The sequence below is a fragment of the Pipistrellus kuhlii genome, unplaced genomic scaffold (assembly GCF_014108245.1).
Source record: "Pipistrellus kuhlii isolate mPipKuh1 unplaced genomic scaffold, mPipKuh1.p scaffold_m20_p_40, whole genome shotgun sequence".
NCBI classification, from domain to species: Eukaryota; Metazoa; Chordata; class Mammalia; order Chiroptera; family Vespertilionidae; genus Pipistrellus; species Pipistrellus kuhlii.
Window position 1 is genome coordinate 2,908,382 of NW_023425541.1, and position 13,032 is coordinate 2,921,413.

Here is a 13,032-nt window from a genome sequence, read left to right on the forward strand (position 1 = left end):
CACTCTTCCCTTCAAGATGGTGCAGTCTCTGTGGCAGACTGGTCCCTCCAGGAGAGATTTCAGCAGCAGTGGAGGCTGCCCCAGTTAGGGGAGCCCAGTCCAGCAGTCCCCAACAGAACCTTGGAATATAGCTGTCCCTCACTCACAAATAGACATTCCCCGTATGTCCACACACTCTCCTTTCGTTATCTCACACACTATCTTTCAGCCTGCCTTCACACACCCTCTTCGAAGTCTAAACCCTCAAGGATAACCACTATCCTGAGTTCTAACACCATAAATTAGTTTTGCCTATTATCGTTTTGTAATCATATATTAGTGGAATCACATAATATGTACTCAATGTCTGGCTTCTTTTGCTCAGCATTATGCTTGTGAGATTCATCTATATTGTTGAATATAGTTTATTTTGATGAACTATATTTAAAGAATAATTGGGCATTCTAGATGAAGTTTAGGAGCATAATTTTAGGAATCTGCAGTTATAATTCATCATTTTATTTTTATACCCAATTCTATAGAATATAAGAAAACTAATCTTTATTGAGTACCTACTATGTTCCAGGTATATACACTTTCATTTACAACCTTAATAATCCTATGAAGTATATATATTTGTTCTCATTTTATAAATAATTAACCTGAGATAAAGCAAATTATTCTTATATCCATAGATACAAATGAGTTAAAATTTTAATCTATATTAAATTTTATATCTGTATCTGTAAATACTACTGCCCCATAATGCTTCCCATAGTCACAGAATTTTATTTTACCTATTTTTCTAAACCAGTGAGCTTCATTAATCCTTGAGTCTGAAGTCGAGTCTTCTCCAACAAAAGACTGAGGAAATTTCAGGAGTGCTGCATCAAACAGGAAAATTTTATATTAATTAAGGTTTTTTACTCTACCAAAGTTGTTAATCTGGTTTTAAAAACAGATGAATAAGAGTTTGAATTTACAAAATTTGTATGTGTGTGAGTGCGTGTGTGCATGGGTGCATATCAAAAATAATTAAAATGATGAAAAGCATTACCAAGCTCCAGGAAGCAAGGTGTTAACTCAAATTTTGAGGAACATACATGTCTTAGGAGAGATTTATAATTTAAATTAAAGCAATCATTCACCACCTGAGGTAAAAATATATGATTTACATGTAAGGAAATAAAGAGTCAGAACAATAATTAAAAATACTGCAATAAAGAGTGAGAACTGGAAGAATATCTATAGGCTGGCATAATATTTATTGAGTTCCCACAGCAAGCATAGTTCAGAACCAGAACATGATATCACCAGAAAGCACTTACTACATATACATATACCCTTTTGAGTGAAAAGGATGCCAACCAGCAAAGCTATTCATTTTTTAAATGCTTTGGCTTCTAAACTACTTTGCTATATTTAACACCTGTTGTCAGGTATTTGAAGTATAACATTGAACTACTGCAATGAATAGAAGAGAATTTCTAAGATGTGGAGCTTTTGGTATGTTTTGGATATAAGGAAATAGATATGTGAACAGTAGACATGGGAAGACCTGTTAGGCAAAACAGAGATACCACTTAAGAAAGCATGAAGTTGGGGAAGGAATGAGATGTAGGTAGGTTAGCTTGAATGAAGGGAACAGAGAGGAATTATCAGTAGATATATGGATGGCTCCAAAATGACAGTAAACAATAGAAATTTGATTCAGAGGACATGAAAACTTGCAGGGTTCAGAACATTGTCTTGATTCCTCTTTACCTGTTCAATTTGGGAAGGATGGGAGGGAGGGGGAAAGGGAGGGATGGAGGGGGAAGGAGAGAGGAAGGAAGGAAATGTTTTTAAGACAAATTGGAATAGAAACAAAGCTGAAATCACATTTGCATATGGAAGCTAGGGATGACAAACTTCTCTCTGCTTGTAAATAAAGAATCCAAGGTAGATTGCTGTGACAAATGTTAACAAAAGCAAATGTTGAGTCAAACATTAAGTTTTAGTCAGTTTGCTCAAGGAACTTGGAAAATTTAACAGAGGTTAAGGGCAAGAAGGCCTGAAAATGACCAAGAATATACTTACCTGTATTCAAGAAAGTCAAAAGTCTATCCATTTCTTTCTTTCTAAAAAAAAAAAATAATAATAAATAAATAAATAATAATAATAATATTTTCCTACTATAGAAAAGTAACATGAGACCCTATTTGTGCCTGAGAACTGTGCAAAACTGTAAAATTGGGAAGTTTGTTGTTCAAGGCTCCAACATGTCATTTCAACACTATATTCTACCACTATAAGATGCTCTTCCTCATCCTTAGTGCACTCATATTTTTCTCTCTTCCTCTTCTACACCTATACTCAACAAAGGATTTCAATGATTGATAGGGTTTTTATATTACAGGGCCATAGAATTTGAGAGTAGATAGTGATTTCTCTGATGTTCAAGGTTTGTGTTTTTGTGGTTTTTTTTTTGAAGAGGAGAAATGAAAATTCTTCTTTCAAATAAAAATTTTTTTTTATGTTAGCACATTATGCCTTTATTGTTTTTTATTTAATTAAATCTGTATTGTCTTTTCCTCCATATTTATTAAGGTGTTATATATGTACATATATTACCATTATCCACCACCCTACACAACACCCATACATGCCCTCACACTCCCCTCCCCAGTGTTTTACATCCATTGGTATTGTTTATAAGCATGCATACAAGTCCTTCCGTTGATCTCTTAGTATCTCCCCCACCTCTCCGTAACATTCCTGCTGTAATTTGACAGTCTGTTTGGTGCTTTATAGCTCTGTATCTATCTTTTTGTTCATCAGTTTATAATGTTCTTTATTATCCATAAATGAGTGAGATCATGTGGTATTTTTCTTTCATTGACCAACTTATTTCACTTAACATAATGTTCTCCAATTCCATCCAGGTTGCTGCAAATAATAAGAATTCCTTCTTTTTTATGGCAGCATAGTATTCTATTGTTTAGATGTACCATAGTTTTCTGATCCTGTCATCTGCTGACAGGTACCCAGGCTTTTTCCAAATCTTAGCTATTGTCAATTGTGCTGCTATGAACATAGGGGTGCATATATCCTTTCTGATTGGTATTTTTAGTTCCTTAGAATATATTCCTAGGAGTGGGATTATTGGGTCAATGGGAGTTCAACTTTCAGTTTTTTGAAGAAACTCCATACTGTTCTCCACAGTGGCTGCACAAGTTTGCATTCCCACTAGCAGTGCATAAGGGTTCCTTTTTCTCCGCATTCTCGCCAACATTTGTCGTTTGTTGATAATAGCCAAATTCTGACAGGTGTGAGATGGTACCGCATTGTCGTTTTGATTTGCATTGTTTGGATAATTAGTGACTTTGAGAATCTTTTCATATGTCTCTTAGACTTCCTTCTGTCTGCTTTAGAAAGAATTCTGTTTAGGTCCGTTGCCCATTTTTTTATTGGATCATTTATCTTCCTTTTATTAAGTTGTATAACCTGCCTGTACATGTTGGAGATTAAATCTTTATCAGTGATAACGTTTGCAAATATGTTCTCCCATAAAGTGGGATTTCTTGTTGTTTTGTTGATGGTTTCCTTTGCTCTGAAAAAGCTTTTTATTTTGATGTAGTCCCTTTTGTTTATTTTCTCTTTAGCTTCCATTGCCCTAGGAGAGGTATCACTGAAGAAGTTCTTTTGACATATGTCTGAGATTTTGCTGCCTGTGGATTCCTCTAATATGTTTATGGTTTCCCATCTTATGTTTAAGTCCTGTATACATTTTGAGTTCATTTTTTGTGTATGGTGTAAGTTGGTGATCTAGTTTCATTTGTTTGCATGTATCTGTCCAATTTTCCCAACACCATTTATTGAAAAGACTGTCTTGACTCAGTTGTATGTTCATGTCTCCTTTGTCAAATATTAATTGAGCATAGTGGTTTGGGTTGATATCTGGACTCTCTATTCTATTCCATTGGTTTATATGTCCATTCTTGTACAAGTTCCATGCTGTTTTGAGAATAGTGGCTTTGTAATACAGCTTGAAATCTGATATTGAGATCCCTCCTACTTTATTCTTCTTTCTCAGGATTGCCGTGGCTATTCGGCATCTTTTTTTATTCCAGATGAATTTTTGTAGAATTCATTCTAGGTCTATGAAATATGCCATCAGTATTTTAATGGGGAATGGATCAAATCTATTAGATTGCTTTGGGTAGTATGGACATTTTAATGATGTTGATTCTACCAATCCATGAACAAGGTATGTCCTTCCATCTGTTTACATCTTCCTCTGTCTCTTTTTTCTGCGTCCTGTAATTTTCTGCATATAGGTCTTTTACCTCCTTGGTTAAGTTATTCCTAGGAATCTTAATGTTTTTAGTTCGATGGTAATTGGGATTGATTTTTTAGTCTCTCTTTTTGTAAGTTCACTATTGGAGTACTAAAATGCCATAGATTTCTTGGCATTAATTTTGTATCCTCCTACATTGTTGAGTTAATTATTAAGTCTATTAGTTTTTGATCAGGTCTTTTGGGTTTTTACGTATAATATCATGTCATCTGCAAATAAGGAGAGCTTTACTTCTCCCTATGTATCCATCACTCACCTTCAATAATTATGAACTCATCATTAATCTTAATTCAATGATACCCTCCACCAACTCCTTCCCCTTCTATATTATTCTGAAACAAATTCCAGACATCACATTATTTCATACATAAATATTTTAGGATGTGTCTATAAAAGACAAGGATTCTTTTAAGAAACATAACCACACTACCATTATATGCCTTAAAATTAACAAGTTCTTAATATCATCAAGTGTTTGGTCAATAATCAACTTTTCAATTATGTCAATATTTTTTTTTCTGGTTTGAGTTGCCTAATAATGGGTTCATAGAGCCCATAAAGAGTCAAAACTTATATATGCTTGGGTTAAATTTGTACTATGATAAAAATATTGTCTCAATATTGTCTCAATCACAGATATTTCTCAAACAATTTAGCTGAAAAAATGTATTTTTTTTTCAAATTTCAGGTACAAATATATAAAGAAAAAGTGAAGTAGAGATACACAAAAAGCAGAGTTTTGAATGAGTAGAGAATACAGACATGGGAATATTTCTCTGAAAGTTATCAGTAATCAAGGACTTGAATAGAGTTTTTATTTCAAGTCATTAAGAGGTAGTGAATTTTGTAAATGAAAAACATTGGTGACCCAATTCTTCCACAAACTGTTAAGTTTTTGATATCTTATGCCATAGAAACTATGAGAAGAAATATATGTGAATACTGAGCTGAGCTGATACAGAATCAGAATCAATAAGCCAACCAGGTTATATGTTTCTGTGAGAAAGTAAGGGATATGTCTATATTTAAATGTCCTGTTAAGAGAGAAGGAAATAGATGCAATATCATAGGTTTAGTAAGTACCTGGCAGTCTTCTTTTAAGTGTTTTACATATATTTACTCATCCAGTTACCACAGCAACCCCATAAAGCAGGTACTATTATTATTCCCATTGTACATATGGGCAAATAGAAGCTCAGGTCATATATCTGTAAGTGGCAGAGCCAGGAGATAAAGCCAGGAAGACTGGCTACAGAGCTTATATTATATTGGTCTTACCCACTGTACTATACTTCTCTCAGAATAAGGTTTATATTGAAAACTAATATAATTTTTTCTAAAGGTGAAGATATCGTTTCTATTGACATAACTTACTTGTTTTCAGATTCTGGCATTTCAGAAACTTTTGGAACAAGAAGACGAAACAAACACCTGTATGATAAAATAACATAAAAAATGATGCTTAGGAAGAAACATGTAAAAGAATAGATACCAAGTTGATTACTCGAGGAGACAGAAGTGAGAAAAGAGAGGATAAGGAAGAGATTATTTTTTTACTTATAGAGTTTTCTATTGTTTTAATAGTTGTAATAAAAACATACCAATTTGTGATTTTGGAAGAGTAATTTAAGAATTTTTTTTAAAGTGATGCTTATGGAAAATTCTTAAATAGTTCCACAGTTTACAGAATTACTCCAAGTCATCTTCTAGAACATTAAGTAAGTCTTTATATTTTTCTTCCTATTCAGGAACCTAGAACTGGCCATTGGGTTTCACATAAACTGGAATGACTATTATTTGAAGAAATCTGGTAGTATAATGACAAACCAACAAAATAAGGTCAGTTTATAAAGTTTCAAATCCTGAATTTTTAAAACTACCATCTATCCTAAATGTTTTCAGTTATTTATTTGTCTGAAGGGATATAAGTATCTCAAGATTCCTTCTGACACTTTTATTTCTGGATTCTATAATATTTTCTTTTGGAAGTATGACCTAGGGCAGAGTTGACCAACAGAACCACTAAAGAATCCTTTTGCTTTCCAATTTTTCCCACTGACATATTCTCAGTCACATCATTAGGAGTTACCATGTCCTAACCTCACTTTCCTCTGCCTCACTATTGTATGTAAAAGTTCCCTTTTGATAAACCATTTTTCATCATAAAAAGAGAGAAGGGGGGAAATCAGGTTCAACTGACATCTTTTTTTTTTTTTCACTTTAACATCCCTATCAAATACTCAGTGGCATTTTATACAGAAATAGAAAACAAATCCCAAAACTTTTATGGAACCACAAAAGATCCTGAATAGCCAAAGTAATCTTGAGAAATAATGAAGCTAAAGGGACCACACATCATGATTTCAAATTATACTGGTACTACGAAGCTATAGTAATAAAAAGAGGATGGTATTGGCATAAAAATAGTCATATAGAACAATGTAATAAAATAGGGAGCCCAGAAACAAACCCATGTATATACAATCAAATAATACCTTCCAAGGGAGCAAAGAATACAAAGTAGAGAAAATATAGCTTTTTCAGTAAATGATGTTGGGAAAACTGGGTATTCACATACAAAAGAATAAAAGTGAACTCCATATCATGTATTAGTCATAAAAAATTAACTTGAAATGAATTAAAGACTTAAATATAAGACCTGAAACTACAAAATTCTTAGAAGAAAACACAGGGAAAGAGTTCCTTGACAATGACTTTCTTATATGACACCTAAAGCATAAACAACAAAGCAAAAATAAAAGAGTGGGACTTCATAAAACTAAAAAGCTTCTGTACAGGGGAAAAAAAGGGGGGGGGCAAAAACTATCAACAAAATGAAAAGCTCAGTGGTTGAACATCAACCTATGAAACAGGAGGTCAGGGTTCATTTCCTTTTCAGGGCACATGCCTGGGTTGCGGGCTCTTTCCCCAGTAGGGGGTGTGCAGGAGGCAGCCAGTCAATGATTCTCTCTCATCATTGATGTTTCTCTCTCCTACTCATTTCCTCTCTGAAGTCAATAAAAATATTTTAAAAACTAGAGGCCCGGTGCACGAAATTCATGAACCAGTATGTGTGGGGCGGTGTCCCTCAGCCCAGCCTGCACCCTCTCCAATCTGGAACCCCTCAAGAGATGTCCGACTGCCCTTTCACAATCTAGGACTGTTGGCTCCCAACCACTCACCTGCCTGCCTGATTGCCCCTAACTGCTTCTGCCTGCCATCCTGAGCACCCCCTAACCACTTCCTTGCCAGCCTGATTGATGCCTAACTGCTCCCTTGCTGGCCTGGTCACCCCTAACTGCCCTCCCCTGAAGGCCTGGTTGCCCCCAACTGCCCTCCCCTATCAAGCCTGATCACCCCCAACTTCCTTCCCCTAAAGCCTGGTCACCCACAACTGCCCCCACCCCCTGCAGGCCTGGTCACCCCTAACTGCCCTCCGTTGCTGGCCTGATCGCCCACAACTGTCCTCCCCTGCCAGACATCTTGTGGTGGCCATCTTTGATTACATGCGGGCAGCCATCTTGTGTGTTAGAGTGATGGGCAATTTGCATATTGGCTCTTTATTAGATAGAATAACAAAATGAAAAGGCAACCTATAGAATGCGAAAAATATTTTCAAACCGTATATCTGATAAGGAGTTAATATTCAAACTATATAAAAAACTCATATGACTCAATGCCAAAACAAAAAACCCAACCAATCTGTTTTTAAAATGGGCAAAGGACCCAAATAGACATTTTCCCAAAGAAGACATACAGATGACTAATAGTTAGTTACATGAAAATATGCTCAACATCACTAATAATCAGAGAAATGTAAATCAAAACCATGTGATATCACTTCAAACCTATTAGACTGGCTATCATAAAAAAAGACAATAGATAATGTGTTTGTGGGGATGTGGAGAAAAGGGAACCCTTGTATACTGTTAGTGGGATTCTAAATTGGTACAGTCACCATGGAAAACAGTTAAAGAGGTTCTTAAAAAAAAAAAAAAAAATAAAAATAAAAATAAATAAATATAAATAACATGTGATCCAGCAACCCCACTTCTGGGTATATACCCAAAGAAAGAAAACGCTACCTCACAGAAATATCTGCACTCCCATAACAGTCAAGATATGAAAACAATCTAAGTGTCTGCATGAATGAATAAAGCAAAATACACACAGAAAAGACACACATTTCACAATGGAATATCATTCAGCCATATTAAAGTAAGAAATCCTTCCTTTTTTTAACAATATGGATGGACATTATGCTAAGTAAAATTGGTCAGGCAAAGAAAGGCAAATACTATGTTATCACACTTATATGAGGGATGTTAAAAAAGCACCAAATAAATAAAAACTGAGTATAATGGTGGTTACCAGAGGTTGAGGAGGGAAATGGGGAGATGATGGTCAAAGGCTACAAACTTCCACTTATAGAATGAATAAGTTCTAGGGAGCTAATGTACAGCACAGTGACTATAGTTAACAATAATGTATGATATACTCAAAAGTTGCCAAGAGAGTAAACCTTAAATGTTCTCACCAGGCACACACAAAAATTGCAGTTTTGTGAGGGGATAGATGTGTTAACTAACCTTATTGTACTAACCATTTCACGTGTATCAAATCATAAGGTTGCATATTTAAAACTTACACATTGTTATTTGTCAATTATATCTCAACTAGAGGCCTGGTGCACTAATTCTTGTACAGGTGGGGTCCCATCTTGCCTAGTCCCAACTGGGGTTGATTGGGGCTGGCAGGCAGTGGGGAGAGACCGCAGGAAGTTGGCTGGCTGTGGGAGGTTAGTTGTGGGAGCACCCTGACTACGAGGGGGCAGCTCCTGTGTTGAGCATCTCTCCCCTGCTGGTCAGTGTGCATCATAGTCACCGGTCGACTGGTCATTCAGCCATTTGGTTGTTCAGTCACTTAGGTTTTTATATCCTATATACAAAGAGTTAATATGCAAATGGTCACCATGCCCTCACACCCTCACACTCTCTCACAGGAACTACTTAGACATTCAACAGTGGGGAGAAAGGCATGGGGACAGCCAGGCACAAATGAGCTGGGGAGAGAGGAATGGGGACCAGCCAGGCAGAAATGAGCTGGGGAAAGAGGTAAGGCACAAATGAGCTTGCAAGAGAAGAATGGGGACCAGCCAGGCTGTGGCCCAGGAGAGTGACAAGCCGCCCACCCTGCAGTCTTGGGTGCCAGCAGCTGCACCTGCACTTGCGGCCCAGGAGAGGGACAAGTCACCTGCCCCCTTGGTCCTGGGCACCAGTGGCTGCACCTGTGGCTGCAGCCTGGGAGAGGGACAAGCTGCCTGCCCCATTGTCCAGGGCGCCTGCAGCTGTGGCCCAGGCAAAGCTGCCTGTCCACAGTCCCCTGCGGCTGCAGCTGGCTTGGGTGAAGCTGGCCTTCGTCCTGGGTGCCTGTGGCTGGACAGAGGGAGGGAAGCCCAGGTCCTGGGTGCCTGTGACCAGCTGGAGGAGAGAATCCTGGGTCCCAGGTTCAGGGTAGGGCAGAGTTGGTTAGAGGCGATTAGGCCAGCAGGGGAGCTGTTAGGGGCAATCAGGCCAGTAGGGGAGCAGTTAGGGGTGATTAGGCAGGCAGAGGTGGTTAGGGGAAATCAGGCAGGTAGGCAGAGGGGTTAGGGGTGATCAGGTAGGCAGGCAGGCAAGCAGTTAGGCGCCAGTGGTCATAGATGGAAGTCAGACATCCCCTGAAGCTTCCCGGATTGGAGAGGGTGCGGGCTGGGCTGAGGGACACCCCCACCCATGCACAAATTTCATGCACTGGCCTCTAGTATATAGATAAAGCGGGAAACAGTTTTAAATACAAAACAGTTACATAGTAGGCACTGACACAGCCTGATCTCATCAGCACTATTTCAGCAAAGGTTATAGACCAAGAGTAAGATTAATAGAGGAAATGCTTTCCTAACCATGGGATATGGATTACTTACTTTAAAGCTGTAAAGATTTGTTCTGGGTCTTCTGAATATTGAGCTAAATATTCCAAAGCTTTTTCTCCTGCAACTTGTTGTCCATTCTAAAAAGGATAAACATGTTAAATTACATCCCAAAGTAATATTTACAAAATGTTATCTATATTCCTGTTCATTAAGGACAAGAAAAAAAATCTAAATTTGTTAATTTTGTATTCTGAAAAGAGCTACTTTGCAAAATGGTAGAACGAAGATACAACTCACTAACGAAAACAGAACATGTTCATATTGGCCTGAGAAATCCACTCCATCCCATCCAGCAAAACTAATAACATTGCCAACCTTGACTCCATTAGGACTAATCTTTATTCCTATTTTTATTTGTTTGTGTGTTTTATAACAGTAACCAAAGAACCCCAAACACTCAGGTCATGCTCATTTTTTTGTACCCTGATTTCCATAAGGCTTCGTAAATACCTTATTTTGGCTTCTTTTTTCATTTCTCCCAAATTCCTATAATCCTTCCACTGTACTCTCTGAAATTCAGTCCATTATTTACAACTTATCCATAGTCTCAGTCAGGAATGGGACTAGGGTGATCCAAGTGGTATAAATAAGGCTCCCGGGTATAAAATTTAAGGAGGCACTCACATTCAGGGTCATGTAAAGACCAACTCTGCACTTGCATGACCCTAAGAATGAGTGCTTGTTTAGGTGCCTCCCTCACTCCTTCATCTTAGTTTTGGATCCTGTTCTGTTCCATGTATTCTACTTTTGGACCACCATCTCCTACCTTTCTAACTCACTCTATTACCCCATCATTCCTTCAACTGCACTAAGACCTTCAAACCATTGATGCTCCTAATTTTTCAGGGTCATTCATCCCCTTGATGTCCTCCTCTGTACCTAGTCTAAATTCCATTGTAATCTACACTAATAAAAGAGAAAGATTCAAATCACCCGTACCTCTGTGACACCCATAAGCCAACCAGAAGTGAGTATGCAAATTAACCCAGGAAATATGGCGAGTTAATTTGCATATACAGGTGCGGAGCAGCTGAGCAGGGTGGAATGCCAGCTATGAGGGGAAAGGCCGGGGGCAGAGGGAGCTACAGGAGCAGCACTCTGGCCGGGAGCAAAGACTTGCAGGTTCCTGGGCAGCAACAGGGAGTGAGGGATTGAAGGCTCCTGGGTGGGTGGGAGTGAGGACTTGCAGGCTCCTGTGTGGCCAGGAGTGAGGACTTGCAGGCTCCTGGGTGGCCAGAAGCAAAGCTGGGGAAAGAAGGAAGGCAGGAAGGTGAGCAGTTGGGAGCCAGAAGTCCTGGTTTGTGAAAGGGCATTCAGACATCCCTCGAAGGGTCCAAGATTGAAGAGGGTGCAGGTTAGGCTGAGGGACAACCCCCATGCACGAATTTCATGCACCAGGCCTCTAGTCAATTATAAACAGTCAACTATCACAAGGCCATGAAGAGGTATGGCCCCTGATGCTACTGTATAATTTGCCCTTTGTCCTGGCAATCATTAGTACCCAAGTTATGCTATAAAAAAAGTATTGTAACAGGAGTCTAGTAGTGGAGAATAACCTGCACATCATTTCTGGGTTATCTGTTCCAATCCAACCAAATTTTCCCAGTGGTAAATTACCCTATAATAAATTCTGTTATATTCTATATGGTTGCTGGCTTCATTTTTTTGGTCTTAATATACCTTCTTTCTCATTTATCCCACCATCACACGTATGATGATGATATAGGGGAGTAATATGAGATAAAGTAAAAGAGTTGGCTGCTGTGGCCAGGTTGTATATATATTAACTAGAGGCCTGGTGCACAAATTTGTGCATGGGTGGGGTCTCTTTGAGTGGCCAGCAGTCCAAAGCCTCCTACAGCTCCTACCTGCTACTCCTGGTCATCCTGGCCTCACTGTGCTGGCTGCGGGCTAACGCCCAATTTGTCCCAATCAGGAGAGGCTCACGCTGCCACAGCAGTACTCGCCAGCCATGAATCCTGTGTCTGGTGCTCTCCCAAGGGGAGTGGCCTGCAGGACCAGGCTGAAACCAGCTCCCCAAGGGTTCCAGATTATGAGGGCACAAGCCAGGCTGAGGGATCCCACTGGTGCATGATCAGGCTAGGGAGGGGCCAAAGGAGGGCCCCAGGGAGTGTCTGGACCACCTCTCTTAGTCCTGATTGGCCAGACCCCAGCAGCAAGATAACCTACGAGTCAGAGCATATGCCTCCTGGTGGTCAGTGCACATCATATCATTAGCATATTACACTTTGATTGGTAGTTTGGTTATTCTGCCATTTGGTCTATTTGCATATTACCCTTTTATTACATAGGATAAGAATAGAAACACCATATTTGTATATTAAGCTTCAAATCACATTTTCAATTCCTTCTCAGTTAATTTCCACAATTCTGTTGGTAGCTATTACCTTTACAAACAACAAAATTAAGAATCAAAGAAGTTAAGTACTTAAGTTGTAGAGCCAGTAATCATATCTAGTCTATCACTAAGTCTATGAGCTCCACAGTTGCTATAAGGCTTTTTCTAATCCTATGCAGAGTTTGCAAGTAAAAACCAGGGGCGAAATATTTATTATTTCCAAAATAAAATTGTTTTGTGATTAATAAATTAAAAGATCCACAGGAATTTAAACTGTTTTGTGTGCTTTTCCCCCAAATTGATGAGAAAAGTTTCTAAATAGATAACTACTGTACTTGTTTGCATGGCGTAGCGTTTTAAATCTGGTGTTTCTTTTAAAATTTA

General features: G+C 38.5%; 1 protein-coding gene across 1 annotated transcript in view; it reads right to left on the minus strand.

The window, feature by feature from the left end:
* TEX11 (testis expressed 11) overlaps nucleotides 1-13,032 on the minus strand; it is a 285,049-nt gene that overhangs the window by 86,494 nt on the left and 185,523 nt on the right. Inside the window, exons 18-21 of the mRNA XM_045571903.1 lie at nucleotides 10,281-10,366; nucleotides 5,693-5,749; nucleotides 2,059-2,099; nucleotides 777-863 (exon numbers count right to left, since the gene is read on the minus strand). Coding sequence (XP_045427859.1) covers nucleotides 777-863; nucleotides 2,059-2,099; nucleotides 5,693-5,749; nucleotides 10,281-10,366 — 271 coding nt within the window. The remainder of the gene's footprint in view (nucleotides 1-776; nucleotides 864-2,058; nucleotides 2,100-5,692; nucleotides 5,750-10,280; nucleotides 10,367-13,032) is intronic.